The sequence below is a fragment of the Drosophila erecta genome, unplaced genomic scaffold, assembly GCF_003286155.1.
Source record: "Drosophila erecta strain 14021-0224.00,06,07 unplaced genomic scaffold, DereRS2 tig00000000-arrow-pilon, whole genome shotgun sequence".
NCBI lineage: Eukaryota > Metazoa > Arthropoda > Insecta > Diptera > Drosophilidae > Drosophila > Drosophila erecta.
This window is the reverse complement of record NW_020825194.1, coordinates 25,261,273-25,276,165: the sequence shown is the minus strand read 5'-3', so window position 1 is coordinate 25,276,165 and position 14,893 is coordinate 25,261,273. Positions and strand designations below refer to the sequence as shown.

Below are 14,893 nucleotides of genomic sequence, written 5' to 3'. Positions count from 1 at the left end.
TAACTTAAAACTACACTTACTGTCTACACGACACATGCGTTTAGAACTTGCAGAACAAAAATTATTAGAAAATTGCGACCACTTGTATATGATTCTAAGGAATCTTAATAAAGGATCAATAGGTAGTGAGATATATTTGGCCGACAATTTGCAATGGAGCGCGCTTAGAGGGTTGGCTTACCAAATCGAATGTATCTTGTAGATAACCATCGATCGTGCAATGCAGAATATCTACAACTAAGAACTATTTATGTTTGAATCAAATTGTTACTATGTTTCCATTAGTTTGTGTACTCTCTCTCAAAAGAACCCTATTCAAAATGAATAAGAACACATAGAAATTAAAAGACATTTTTGTCGCAATGAATTCTTACAATTCGATCCAATCTCATGGAAAGGCAAACTACTCGAGTATGTAATATGCACACATTCTCATTAAATAGGAGTAAAATATATTGTGTATTATGAAAAATTATGTTGAAGCAAACCCAACTCTAAAACAAAACAGAAATGAAATGTTAGTGCAAAATAAATGTGTAAAACAAAATATGTTTCGTTTATTTTGTATTATTCTTTGGAGTCGGCGGCTATGATACTGTCAAACATTGTTTTCTTGAAGTGATCACATCCGCACGAGAATCGAATGTTCAATAAGCTCCATCAAATCACAATTTAGCCAAGTGCCCAGGAGCCGAAACCACTCATCATGCCGCCGTGTACTTTGCGCCAGAGGGGTATGGCCTATATACCACGTCGGGACAAGAACCGCGAGAAGGATGTCCTGGCCCCGAAGCCCGTGCATCCGCGCTCCTTGCGCTTTCATGGATTCTTTGGCATGTCGTACGTCCATCAGCATGTGATGGTGGATGAGCGATGGACACCCAACTCCCTGACCGAGCAGTTCAAGGGAATGACCGACTTGTTGAGTAATATATATCGTTCGTGTTTGCATCTAGCTCCTTTAATAATCCATAATGAACAGCGCGGCGCTTGGTGTTCAAGAACCATGAGTCGAAGGCCAATCGCCAGCGGTATTTTCGAGAGAACAAGCGCCTAAAGCTGCAATGTCGAGATGGTCGCACAAAACTGCAGAATATTCTGGTCAACGACAATACCCATAAGATCCGCAACTTTCTCATCAACCATAAGCCGCTGCAGAGGCTCTACCAGAAGATGCCAATTCATTTGGTGGTGGACAACATCAACCAGCGGACCTTTGTGATGAGAAAGGAACGGGATCGTTTGGAGTTTCGCTTGGATCAGTTAAAGCAGCATTACAAGGAACAGCTGGTTTGTATGATTAAGCTATAACATTTTTTTTTACTTGCAAATTGCGCTTTTAATTGTTACCTCCACTTTTGTTTGGTAGCTGCGAAGGGCCCTGTTGCAGAATCGCATCAAGTACCAGAACGAATTTATTCTCGACGAGGAGCTCAAGTCACGGGTTTTTCTAAAGAAGATTGAAAATTCGAATGTGCGCCTAAAGGCGATCAAGACCATCAACAATACTTATAAAAAGATGATACAGGTGCTCGTTCATGACGAGATCTTTTATGAACCCATCTTGCGCTCCCTTAGCAGCGACATGGACGATCAATCTAACTTTATCAAACATATCCTGTTCCTGGGTATGCCGGCCATCGCGAAGTTCAAGGAGTTGAACGATGAGTTCCGACACATGGAGGAGAAATCCCGCAAAAACCTGCAGCACAAATTGCAAATGCTGTCTGCCTTGAAGAAACCGGCAGGTACATCTATTGTTAATTTTAACAAACCCAAGGAGGCGCCTCCTACAACGAATCTGAAGCGCTATGTTCGCGAAACTCAGAGCATGATGATCCTAAAACTGGAGCTCAAGGCTGTGGAAAAGACTATCAAGGAGGTCAAGTTTGTAACACTCTGTTCGCAGGCTAAGGAAATTTATCCACGGTGCGTAATTAAAGTGCACTTATTTAAGAATGCCTAATAAAGATGCCCATTCCAGAATGAAGAGCCAGGTGGACAACAACGACAAGCTACATCGTATGATTGTAAATGACATGCTGGCTCATGAAATGCTGGAAACCAAGATGAAATGCGCCAGTGTCCTAAAAGGGGTCCTTATCAACAATCTCTCAGAGGAAGAGATTAAGTAGGTAAATAACTCCTTTAATAACAATTTTCTTATGTTTGCTTGTTTTTAGTCGCTTGGAGCGCATTAAGGACTTAAAGAAAACACTTACAAATGACACCCAATTTGAACAAGATACTTTGCAACATCTTAAGAATAGAGCTGATGCATATGTTATGTTAAGGTAACTATATTATTTGCTTCTTACAAAATATGCAGGCATTTGTCCAGGTTTTTAAAAATAATGTTATCATGTCGATTTCAGAGTAAGCATCTGGAATCTTTTGGAGATTCTTCGCCACATTGATCGCCAACCCAAATTACTGCGTGCCCAGTATCCAAACTCGTACTTGAAGCTCCCATTGCTTAAATTCGAAATGCTGAACATGAGGGCCGCTGCCCCAGAGATTTTCGAGGAGAACAGTTGAGCCGATATCTACCATTAAACAGTAGTCATTATTCTAACTAACTCACTTTGTCCACAGTTGATAACATAATGCATATGGTGAAGCGTAAGATCTACAAGCTGATGAAGGCCTATGCAGTTGAGCTCAAGCCGGCGACCATCAAACGAAATGTCGAGGAATACCATGCCGACTTCTTGGCCAGCCTAGATTTGTACGAGCCGGTGGATAATGAGGAGCAGGCGCCAAACGCTCCCGAGGATGACATCCTGCAGGAGAACAAGACCATGGCCAATGTGCCCAACCGCAAACAAATCAAGGCACAAAGCGCTAAGCTCGTGGAGGAGCTGGCCAAGCGGGATGAAATGTGAATGTTTAGTTGGGTTTAGTTCGTTTTGCAGCTGTCTAAAATTTGCAGTAACTTAAATTCTGTACGTTAAAAAACAATTCGAATTGCAAACAATTGGTGGCTTCCAAAAAATAAAAAATCGTGAGGCTTGCATTGGCGAAATTCCAAAAATTGAGGCGCTGCTTCCCAGTAGTCAACTTCATATAATTGATCCATAATTGCAGCAAACGGTGCTTACTTTGTGGGATCTTGGATTGAACCAAGCTGGATTGGTTCAACTTTTGGCTTTTGTCGACGCCCTGCATTTTCAGTGGCCGTTGTAATAATTCCGGGGAAGAATTGCCTCATCTTATAATTTGGGAGTTTTCCCAGTTTGATTTGTGGGTTGTGCAAGGTGTGAATACTGTGGATAAACCTTCAGTTTTGAATACGATGCAGACAGCCTTCTTTAGATTAATCCGCATTCGTTAGGCATATTTCGGACGGCCTCTGAATGCATCAATAGAGCCATTAATCATTTCCTGGCCACTCCACTGCGATTTCCTGTCGTCTTTTTCCCAAAAAGGTCAGTGGTTGTCATAAAAGTTTACTCGCTCAGCAGTCAACGGATAAAACCACTCCACCAAAATGAAGTTGACTGGATGGGCTGGCTGGATCGGTTATGGCCCATCATTTGTCTGTCTTAGAGAAGCGCGCACGCTTCCATTCCGATCCGCAGTACACTTGCGGACTACCCGACTACCCTCCCATCTATCTGCACTGTTATATCTGCGTACACGATATCACGCCGACTTCAAAAAATATATAAGCCAGGCACGGGAGCACGCGAGCCTATAAGCCGCCAAATGAGGTTATGCAAGTCTCACATTACTCGCGGGCCACCATGTTTATTCATATCCACACACTCGAGCATATTCACGATGCGGTTATTGTCATTGTTCCCCCCGAAAAGCCAGACAAATTGGGTCTTGGTAGCGCTTGGCCCAGGCGAAGGTGATGGAGATGGAGACGGTACTTGGTGGCTGCCCTTAAGAGTTAATTTTGTGGTCAACTTTCGACTTTTCCGTAGTGTACAAATATTTTGAATAGTTGGTGCTTTGTGGTGAACTTGTTGTGCAAATAACGAAGCTAAAAAAAATGTATAGATAAGATATCTTACAATAAGGCATCACGCGGATATTCTTTGAATTCGTAGTAATTTCTGCTTTATTTCTGGTCTGTATCAGGCACAATTAAATAATTAAAAACATATCCATTAAAGGCCAACGCATAATCGACATAATAAATCACATATTCTCGGAAATACCCAGAGCCAAAATCAATTAATCCCAACGGGCAATGAGAATAATTATACTCAAAATCAATCAATTAGGTCAATTCGTTATGGGGGTTTCTTCTGGTCTGTCAATTACATCAATCTTTTGCTTTTTGGTGGTTTGTTATCATTGAAAGGTATCTTTTAGTTTGGAGTCTGGTCACTGTTTCACATGACCCACTCCAGTGTCAGCTACGCGATTGAGCCCAACAAATGGCTAATTTGAGCGTAGTAAATCTTCATAAACGAAAGGAAACAATTGCCCAAGCTCCTCGGACTGTTTTCAAGTAGTCAAATCCTATTTAACCCGTCACTTTGCACTCTTGCCCCAAAACGACGATGTGGCTGTTCAGTTCCTGTAGCCATCGTTCAAACGGTAGCAAGTTGCAACATTTCAAGAAGCCACAACCCAGCAGCGGCCGCTCCGGCGTCCAATAATTATGAACCTTCTTGGCTGTTGGCGGCAGTTTGTGTTTGAAATTATTCGCATAGTAGCCCAGGCATCGTGGCAACAACAATTGGTAGTCAGTCAACTTAACGCGGTCTGCGAAACTAGCCAATTTCTGTTCGTTTCTGCCGGCTGAATCGTGGCCAAAGTTTTTCTTTCCTTTTTCTTGCTTTGTTCAATTTGTAAAACGAAGACGAACTGCTGGGAGGAGGAAGGAAACATATAAATGAAAATGATCGTGACGAAACGGAGTTACCCTTACTCATGAGAATTAAAAAAACATAATATTTCTAATAATTATAGAGCCGCTGCCACTTAATTGCGTTTTTAGAGCGATCATAGTAATAATTCTCGAGTTCCTTACCTTTTACCTCATCTCCAGTATCTTATTGCTAGTAATCATTTTTGTTAGAACGTAACCTTTATTAACTACCACATAAAGTTAGATTTTTAGAAGGCAGTACTGATGGGCTTATGCCCTTACCGAGGGTATAAATGTAGGATTTACTGCAGTGCATGCAGCACCCCCAGGAAATTATCTTGTCAATGGCTGCGCTTCAATTGCAGTCCAGCTATTGTTGGGCATGGTCTTCGTTTTTGGGGTCCGGGACCAACTCCTCTGCATTTGACTTGGCCTGAGATGGACAGTAGCCCGGACCTGGCTGGCAGTTCCCTTTTTTTGGGAGCTCGTTTTTAAGGTGTGTTTCTCTAAAGCGCATGATCCCAGCCATATTTCTTCTTCATTTGCTGGAATAATTTACATATGGTTATATAAGCTGAATTCGGGAAGGCAACAGGGGTAGGGTATCTATTGCAAAACTCGACTTCAACTGATGCGGCATGTTTTATTTAATTGCCAGCGAGTCATACCAAGGAAAGCAGCGCGGAGAGAGTGCAAAGTCGAGTACACATGTAACCGTTAGCATCGATTTCAACCGACTATCCATCCATTTATACATTTCTCTGCAATTGGTGATTTGTATAGGGCAGACGGTTTTGTCTTTTGTTCGTGGTCAATGGGTGCGTTTAGGTTTCCTTGTTCAGGAGGCCCAGCATGGGGCCTAAATAGGGAATGGGGCCTAGTTAACTGTAAGAAATTATGTTTGGTCCTAACAATTATCTTTAATCTACGTAATTAAATTGGGCATGCTCCAAATAAATCTTTCAAATGAATTGGGTTGACTAGAAGTCATGTCTTCTAGAAGACATCAAAGTAGGGGCCAATTTGGGGATTATATCACCTGCAGAATAATATCAACCAACAGGTCTAACTCTTTAGTAGACTATTCCATTTCTTCAGCCCAGAAACCGGCTTCAGTAGCTAACAGAAAAAAAGTTATAAATAAATCTGTGTCACTGGCAGAACCCAGCACGGGACAATAGATGGCTAAACAAAAACATCGCTAAATAAACACCCCTTAAGTCATTCAAAATTTTGCAATTTATAGGAGTAAATGAAAATATCAAACACGCAAGCGAGATATTAAATACAAAAGACTTGGACAACAAACTTGTTTCGGTTCTAGGCGCAGAACACGTTTAGCCGAATCTCGGCGGAACTTTCCCATCGTCGGAAGACTTTTGGCCGAACTGCAAATTGGCTGGCATGCATATTGTAATAGTGTCACTTTGTCTTGGCCTAGTCATCTGCCTAATTAACAAAGCTTCATAAATATTCAGCAAATCGTAGATAAGAACATCTGCCAGTTGCTCGGAGACCCAGAGTTGCACGTTCCGTTCGTGTTGTGCCGCCATTAGGGCTTCAGCTCTAAGCCTTTTATTCTCGGAGTCTCTGGCCCAAAAGTGTTTTGAAATCACTCTCTATAAATATGGATATCTCAGGAGTTCGCTGTGAGAGTTTTGCCGGGGCTTAGTTGAATAAGAACCGATTATTTTAATTAAATTTTATTATAAAAGATAAAAGACCCAACGCCCATATGCCAATGGCAAAGCAAATACCCAAAAATATATTCTTTTATTTAGCTGTGCATGCAATTGTTTACCTAACCAGTTACTGTTCTATGCAAATGTTCCAACCTTATCTTCCCGGCAATTATACAGCTGCACTTATCAGCCATGTTGTCTAGAACATGGCCCGACCTCCAACGACCCCGGGCATGGATTCCGGCCCAATCCACACCCATTCCACGGACTTGCCCTTCGAGAAGTCACAGCAATTGTTCACTTGGAATGCGATAATGCAAACATTAGGCACTTCATTTCATTTGGTTTGGTCTGCCGTCGCGTCTGCGCCTCTTTCAATACCTCAATTAACCCATCATGGGCATGCGCAGCTTCTGTCTGCGGCTTTGTTTTGCGTTTGGTTCGGGCTTTGTTTTGCCTTTGCATCTCCGAGATGCCTATCGAGCCAACACTTCTACGTCGATCTACAATTTGTGAGATCCCAGATAGTCGTTGGTGGCTCGTTATGACTGGGGACCAGAATTCGGTGTGCCATTGAAGAGTCGTGAATCAGTTAAAAGTTCTCGCAAATAACTGAAAGGTTCCGCGACTGGCATACTTGAAATCATTAACAAGCTCGAAGTACCGTCTTTACCATAGGTTTTGATATAAGGAAGTGTCTATTTAACTGTGTGAAATATATTCCATTACAATTTGGAGTGTTCAAATAGGCTTGGGTGGGAACTAGCCAGTAAAATGTCATATACAGAGGTTCCATTAGTTATGCATGACCTATGAAACAATCCAGTTAAAAGGGCGATCTCTTGGCGTAGATCTTGTTCTACTTGAATTTAACCCGTTATGACCAACATACAAATTAATTGAGCTGTTCTTTTATTTATAGCACAATTCAGCTATTCCGCGGAAATATTCGGCTCGGCTCCCGTTGGCTTTCAAAGTCTGCAGCTTTAAAGGGGTAAATTTGAACATTTAACAGCATTTAAGACATTTCTTTAGGTCCTTATGTTATCTAGAATAGCACCGAATTATTATTGCGATTAATACGAAATTATTCGGCTCTTACTGGCCAATAAATGCTGGGGTTCCGAATCCAGTCTTTTGTTGATAGCTTCATCCATGTAGTCTCCTCCAGCGCGCAGCGGCAAAGTTGGATAAGATGGATAAGTTGGAGCTGCATCTAACGGGATCTGCTGCTGCCGATCGTCCTGCTTTGGTGGGCCAAACTGTACCGCTTCCCTTTCAACTTCCTGTGGCTGCTGAGGTACCTTATTCTTGCAGTTGAAGAATCGAAGCCATGTGGGTGGTGGGAAGACTTGACCTTGCTCTTTCGGTGCCTCCTCGATCGGTGATCCTTTTAAGTCATTGGCTTTCTGATCCGGACGCATGTGGCGATGATGGTAGTGGTGGTACTGCTGGTGCTGGTGCTGTTGCTGGAGGCGGCTTACGTCCTCCACCACAAACAGAATGCCAGCCACAATTAGTAGGGCCACCGATAGCAGGACCAAGAAACACAGGATGTCCTGCAGCAGGGTTCTCATATAATCAGGATTCGCAGATCGACGCTCTCCGACAGGCGTTTGACTCTCGGCCTTGGAAATATCCATTAGAAAAAAATTTTAAAGTGCCAAATTTGTTTACTTTGTATTTTTACATACAAATTTTGAATTCCTAACAGTGTTTGCTACTCAACCGACAATGTAGAATACAATGATATGGGCTATCCTCGGTTGATTTGGACTAGACTGGAAATACCTCGCCTACTTGCTTGAAAAGCCGTCTTTACTTTTCCATCTTTGTTGTCTTCCCTGCATTCCTCGCGATAAGCCCAACTTTCCCAACGTCTATGGAAATTGGTGTAATTGAAACTCTTTAACGGCAATCAACATGACGTTTGATGTGATTGAATTATTGGACACTTAAATGGGCGGCCTCAGCGAAATGCAAGGCAGCCAAGGAGAGTCGAATGGAAGACTCTTTAGCGCATTTTCCGATTTTCACACCTCGGGCAGCTTTTCCCTCACTACCTTGGCCCCCATCCGAACCTTCGGACTGTAGGTATCACTCTGTGCCTAATGAAGATGTCTCCCCCAAAACTGGAACCGAATCCGTGCCAAACTGCCGGGCCTGGAAGTTCATTAGTCAGGAAGTGTTATACATGATGCAGTCGACTGTGCGGCCATGCATGTTAGGGAAATTGAGGCTTTAATTTGATTATATAGACACTAAAAAGGTAAAGGCATAGTATACTGTTACATAAACGGTCCGTCGGTTATTTACTACTTGCTTATTTCTAAATACGAGAGGATACTAATATCGTGAATTTTGCTTGACTTCAGGAAGTCAAATTGCAGAACTTCGTCCACAAGTAAAGCAAATATATTCGATTTGCGCAAAACGCTTTCAATCAGCTGGCTAAAATCAATTAAAAGGTAACTGCAAATGCTCAGTTATACAATCAGAGTTGTAAATTGCAAATGCCCCCACTGTTTGACGCTCCGCAACTGATAAGGCCACCTCACCCTGGAGCGGAGGAAAACCAAAAGCTCGGGCGAACACAACAATGGCAGCGGAGACATTACATAACCTCCAGATGCCAGGGCAGGCACAATAACCTACAAATGCAACCTCACTAACCGACTGAACCTAGGCCCAAAAGGAGAAAAATAAACTCCAAAATACAAAGCTAAACTGCTAAAGCCAACGTAATACAGTTTGCAGCTAGCTTCTAGAGAAAATGAAACAAAACCCGAGCGGGAAAATCGTCGGGTCGAGTTGTGTGTGGGAAATTGCGACAACGACAAATAAATTACAGCAACGCTTAAGGTCAAGCGATTTGTGCAGAAATGAGGCATATAGAAAACATATTGCTTCGATCGCTGCTTTTCTGATAACCAATGAAATGAAAAGGCCCTCGACTCCCAACTGCCGGCTGAGGAACAGTGATGCGAAGAGGCTGACACTAATATTGGTAAGTCCTTCTAAAAGATAAAACAGACCAATATTTTGCATTGCCAAAGAACCATATATTATGGTGGTGTGCGGACATGGGTTACAGACAAGGGTTACGACCTTGTAGTTGGTCACAATAAAAGCTAAATAAATAAAACAACTTCAAGTCACCCATCCATGCTTACTAATTTAAAATATATAATGGAGACCTGTGCTAGTTGCAACTGTCTCTATAAAATCTGGCTTACAAAATAGATATTTATATTGTATATATTTCCATATATTTTTAATATTGAGGCGACAATCAATCAAAATAAGATTTCTTCATTAATTTGCATTTTAGTTGTAATTTCTTGTAGTACCCTGGTCTAAGCTTAGTACCTTTGCCATCACTGCTACCGAGTGCCAGTCTGCTAGACCGCCGACGAGTCGTGGCTACCACAATTGCTGCGGGGTCAAATGGCGTTGAGGTAACGAGGCGAGCTAAATCATCGGCTTCAACTGGGAGTCAACACGTGCAGAGTGTTCCATGCCCCCGGGTTGTGAATACCCGGCTCTGGAGTCGCGCAGCTCGGCCGGAATTGATTGCCACTTGAGAAGGCCATTTCGGTTGCTCTTCTAGCTCGTTCGTACAAATAAATCAAAAGAATTTTTTTTGAAATTGCAGTGCGCGGCTCTACGACGCGAATTAAGTGCCGAGGAAGGGCCAAACGATTGTCTGACATCAGCCACCTACTGGGAGCGGCCAGGTCTGCAGAGAATCAAGGTGTCAATTTGGCGTATGGGGCACTTTAGGGGGTTTTCGGTAGTCGACGATCAATTAAATTCGTATTAGTTTTTCTATGTTATTTTGCTATATTCAGAAAAGTCTCTCACCCAATTTAGGGTAAAGCCATCTGCACAATTCTGGGCTTCTTTATTTGCTGAATCATTAAGTAAGATACGAGTGTTTGCTGGCCAGAGATGATTGGACATTTTCGTATAATTGGCTAAGCTTTTATTTTATGATAGGAAAGCAGGTGGCTTGAATATTATTTATCATTGTTACTAATTCTTTGTGAAAAAAAATAATTCAAAGGTGATGATGTACTCGGCAGCAAACGCTGGGTGGCTGCTATGAGTTTTTAATTGTATGAACTATGTCAGAAACATTTTCTTTTCTAGATGTGGCCAGTAATCTGGACTTCCCCGTTGCCTTTCAACTGCTGCAAAGCTTGGCCCTTTAGAGGAGGTGAATGCCTGCCCAGTTTCATAACCCATTTCGATGGATTGTAGCAACTAGCAACTAGTTTCGGCTCTCGACTTCGTGCCTTTGCCTTCATGTCTTCATTTCACCCACCGCCAGCAAAAGATTGTGTTAAAATTTTATTTTTGCATAATTGAAAAAATTTAACAACTTTACGGTAACTGTGCGCATTTTGTAATTTTGCTCGCGTGCACATTTCCTTTACCTATCCGACCTGACCCATTCCTTGGCCAAAAGCGTAGGTAAAAAGGCTGAAAGCCGAGCCGAGAAAAGCCAAAACATTATTACCACAAGCAGCGTGATTTCCGGAAGTTGGAGCTGAAGCGCAACAAAGGCGCCTGAGCCTGAGCAAATGTCGTCGGCGTTGCTGTCGAATTGATTGTTGCCGTTGCTGCAGTTGCTGCAGTTGCAGTTGTGGCAGTTGCTGCGAAGACCCAAAGAAAGTCGTGCTGCAACAGCTGCAACGGCAGCTCGGCCAAGTTGCCGTCCTGTCTTCGTGCGAATAATGTCATTTGTGTTTGTTTTATAACTGCATTTACAACAACTTGCCACCGTCGACGGCAGGCACACTTGCAACGCCACTAGCGAGCTCAACATAATTGCTTCAGTCCATGACAACGATGCCAATAGGCCTTCTACGAGAACCGTTCTTGTGCCTTGTAACGATACTCGCAACTCTTGCTTTTGCCTTTATCTCGAATAGCTGAAAGTAACCAGTCACTTTCCACCAACAATCTTCCAAAAACTCACTTTCTGCTAACTCTCGTTAATTACTTTCACCACGAACGGTGTTAAAATGTTATAATCAACCAGTTAGCACTTGGAAATACTTCTTCTTCATTCTTACCTAGCCAACAAGAATTAGCCACAAGCGATGTCCGAACCTACAGGGTCAGAAGTTATATAATATTTTCGATTCCGCCAAATTGCGTCATTTCCCGTCTTTCTGATCATTTCTAATTAATAGGTTTTCTTTTTTGGCTACGTGTATGGTGGCTGTACGATCTTGCATTATAATTATAGCAATAATGCTGTCCGGGCCAACATAAATTAGCATTATAGAAAATAGAAAGGTCTCCCCATCTTTGTCGGACCCAAATGGTGTTGGCCAAATGGTGTTTTTGCCCTCGGATCCGATCCTCACACTTGACCATTCTTTAAGCTGCTGATCGTGGCTAATTTTACAACAGGTCTCGTTGGATTTCATAAATCTTAGATGTGGCGAAATTTCCTCCAAGTGGCGGAGGCATTAAATTAATGTTCTAACATAAATTTATAATTCATGTTTAAAGGCCAGGCCAGCACTTCTGAAATAATGATGGCTTTGTCTTGCCAACCGCCGGCTGAGGTTGATTTAATGATCTTCTAAAGATGCCGAAGACGATGCTGGCGGGACACAGGTACCCTTATTAATTATTTTATTGGCAGATGCCTTATAAGTGCTGCACTGACAGTAAGCTTAAATATGTTTTTTTTGCGGAATTTGTGTAATTTTTCAACCATTTATAAGGTGCATTTTAATTCCCGATTCTTTGACAAAGCCACATTCATTTCCTGTGTATACCCTGTATTCCTTATGGATATTATGGTAATTCGAATGCACCTCTTCAGAATTGAAATCTTGTTATCTGAATATAATACGAATATTTATCTCTGCTCAGCTTCACGCACTTCACTCGCTACCTGACCTTTCAATTAATCATGGCTAATATATGAGTGTGAGGTGTTCAGGGTTTTTAGATAGCTTCTGCTGACAGCCATACTATCAGATATGTTTTCATTCGCCGCCGTATTTAGCATAAAGTTTTCACACGACCGGTCAGGTTTTATGGAAGTAAGCCAATGTGTATGAATATTTAAGTATTTTCGTCGTATTTCTATGTCTAAAATGCGAATGACATTTGTGTTTATATTAAAATATTTATTTTTGCTAAAGTTCAGTCAACTTTGGTCGAAACTATTTTAGTTTTTGAAGGGGCACTGCGGAATCTGCTATTATGCAAACCCCCCGAAAAAGAACCAAATCATTCAAGCCCACCGATTGTATAAGTTTCGCGATCAAAAGAAATGCGGAATTCGGTAAGCCCGAACCTCCATTCACAAAATTAGAGCATATAAACATTAAAACCAATTTTTCACAATTACCAAATGGACTGCCAAGACGCATAATAGAAACTGAACGGCCAAGCAATAGTGAATTCAATATTTGCAAAAACACAATAAATAAATCGAGAAATAATTTCACCCGCAATTGCGACGTTGTCATCCCGGTTTGGTTATCAATGGAGATCACTAGGTGAGTGGCACTCGGCGCTCGGCGCTAATTGTGAGTTATGGAGGCCGAAACTGGAGTTGCTGCCGTGGATCAACAACAAGAAATGACATTTCGGTCAGATGGAAAATTGCGTGTTAATAGTCATGCAGGGCAGACAATGGCTGTGGATTGCCCACCCGGCTTTCTTTCAGCCATTGCAGCCGATCAAAGCCAAACAATTGGCATCCGTGTTGCCACAAATCAAATGCTCGTAATCGCAACAATGAGCAATTGCTGGCATTAGTCGCGATTGTTTGTCCAGTTTTTCGGCCTCTTTCAATTCGGGAGTGGTTGCAACAGTTCCACGGCCCACACACTAAGGTACTCCTTGGTGTTATTCATACAAGTCTTTGAAATGTTATAATATTTATTTTAAAATATTTACTCATAAAAAATATTTAAAATACAATATAAAATTCTTGTTAAGAAATTAATTACCCTACTCTGAAAGGGATATATATTTTTATGTTTATTCGTATACAAAGTGCTACTAAATTAATCTCGAGCTGTAAGTACTCTATTATTTGGCCATAATTATATTAGTGAGTGAAATAGTGAGGTCTTTAAAGTGAGTAGTAAAAATTGTCTTAAATAAAGCCTGAAGAATGTTTAACTTACTGTCGGAACACATAGTTATTGCCGCTTTTAATATTTGCTTAGGAAACATATTTTCTTGTAGCCCTATAATTCCCAACTAGTTCTAGTGAAGACTGTAAGGCATGTCTTCTAATTTAGAGTCACAAAATATTGCAAGTAATCTTTCTTACCGGTCGAGCAGTGAGTGTAGTGTATGTGTAGTGTATGTAGTAGTGCATGTAGTAGTGCATGTGGTAGTGTATGTAGTAGTGTATGTGTTCTTAAGTGTGATTACTTGCAAGATCACATTGGCATCCCTCTTGAACAAATAACCAGGCAAATGTTATTCATACAAGTGTTTGAAATGTTATAATATTTATTTTAAAATATTTATTCATAAAAAATATTTAAAATACAATATAAAATTTTTGTTAAGAAATTGATTGCCCTACACTGATTTTTTATGTTTATTTTTATTATTTATTATTTTTATTTTATTTTTATTATTATTTATTTTTTATTTTTATGTTTATTCGTATACAAAGTGCTACTAGATTAATCTCGAACTGTAAGTAATTAAATAACTACCATACCACCGACTTCCGACAACTCATCCAGGGCTGACCCATCCCATCAGCTAGGTTGATTATCAACTTAATCAGCAGCGGCTAATTGCGGTCTGCCGCCACATTTGCACTTAGCCCAACTGCAATAAGTGCAGCTAAGTTGGAGTTGTTACAAATTTCCGCCTGTCGGCAGGCCGACTAGATCCCATTTCCAGTGAGTGACAGAAAAACGTGTGAAAATTATGAAACTGCATTTTGATGCAACGTCTGCGGGTAAGTGGATGCGGTTGTGGATGGACTCCCGAAATAAGAAACTCCCCCCACCCAAAATGTGAGCATTAGATTGTGGCTCTGTGGGTTTTTCGACTGCAGTTCCAGCTTTGTTTGGGCTGGCATCGTCTCTGGAGATCTGAGCGAGATTTGTGTGTCCTGTCACAGAGATCAAATTTTCTTTTCTCCTCGCTCACTTTGCGGCGCTTAATTTGCACTGAAACTGCATTTGCAGAGTCTGAAAAGTACCCCTCGCAAAAGCAAAATAAATAATTTTTATTGTGTTGAATTTATGAGTCATTGTTTGGCTCTTTGGAGCTTCGGCTGCCTGGCTTTTTGCCTTGGCTGCCTTTATCTTCTAGGCTTTTGCGAGTTCATTAATTTTGCATTGCGGACTTATCGCTTGAAAGCATCTCAGAAAAA

The 14,893-nt window shown here is 41.4% G+C and overlaps 2 protein-coding genes across 2 annotated transcripts; one reads left to right on the top strand and one right to left on the bottom strand.

The window, feature by feature from the left end:
• Positions 1-591: 591 nt before the first annotated feature.
• LOC6553199 lies at positions 592-3,029 on the top strand. The gene is made up of 7 exons (XM_001979124.3): positions 592-926; positions 983-1,290; positions 1,370-1,929; positions 1,985-2,131; positions 2,184-2,294; positions 2,376-2,533; positions 2,596-3,029. Exons 1-7 carry the CDS (start codon positions 707-709, stop codon positions 2,883-2,885), a joined length of 1,794 nt encoding a protein of 597 aa, XP_001979160.1. The 5' UTR covers positions 592-706; the 3' UTR covers positions 2,886-3,029.
• A 4,376-nt stretch (positions 3,030-7,405) lies between these two features.
• LOC6553200 lies at positions 7,406-8,179 on the bottom strand. The gene is made up of 2 exons (XM_001979125.3): positions 7,613-8,179; positions 7,406-7,558 (listed from the first exon to the last, which is right to left on the bottom strand). Exons 1-2 carry the CDS (start codon positions 8,151-8,153, stop codon positions 7,542-7,544), a joined length of 558 nt encoding a protein of 185 aa, XP_001979161.1. The 5' UTR covers positions 8,154-8,179; the 3' UTR covers positions 7,406-7,541.
• Between the last annotated feature and the right edge of the window lie 6,714 nt (positions 8,180-14,893).

Excerpts from the sequence above, each read along its gene's own strand:
- LOC6553199 (XM_001979124.3), top strand. The coding sequence starts at position 707 with ATGCCGCCGTGTACTTTGCGCCAGAGGGGTATGGCCTATATACCACGT. Across the intron at positions 927-982 it reads GGGAATGACCGACTTGTTGA|CGCGGCGCTTGGTGTTCAAG; the intron begins GTAATATATATC and ends CATAATGAACAG. Across the intron at positions 2,534-2,595 it reads AGAGATTTTCGAGGAGAACA|TTGATAACATAATGCATATG; the intron begins GTTGAGCCGATA and ends CTTTGTCCACAG.
- LOC6553200 (XM_001979125.3), bottom strand. The coding sequence starts at position 8,153 with ATGGATATTTCCAAGGCCGAGAGTCAAACGCCTGTCGGAGAGCGTCGA.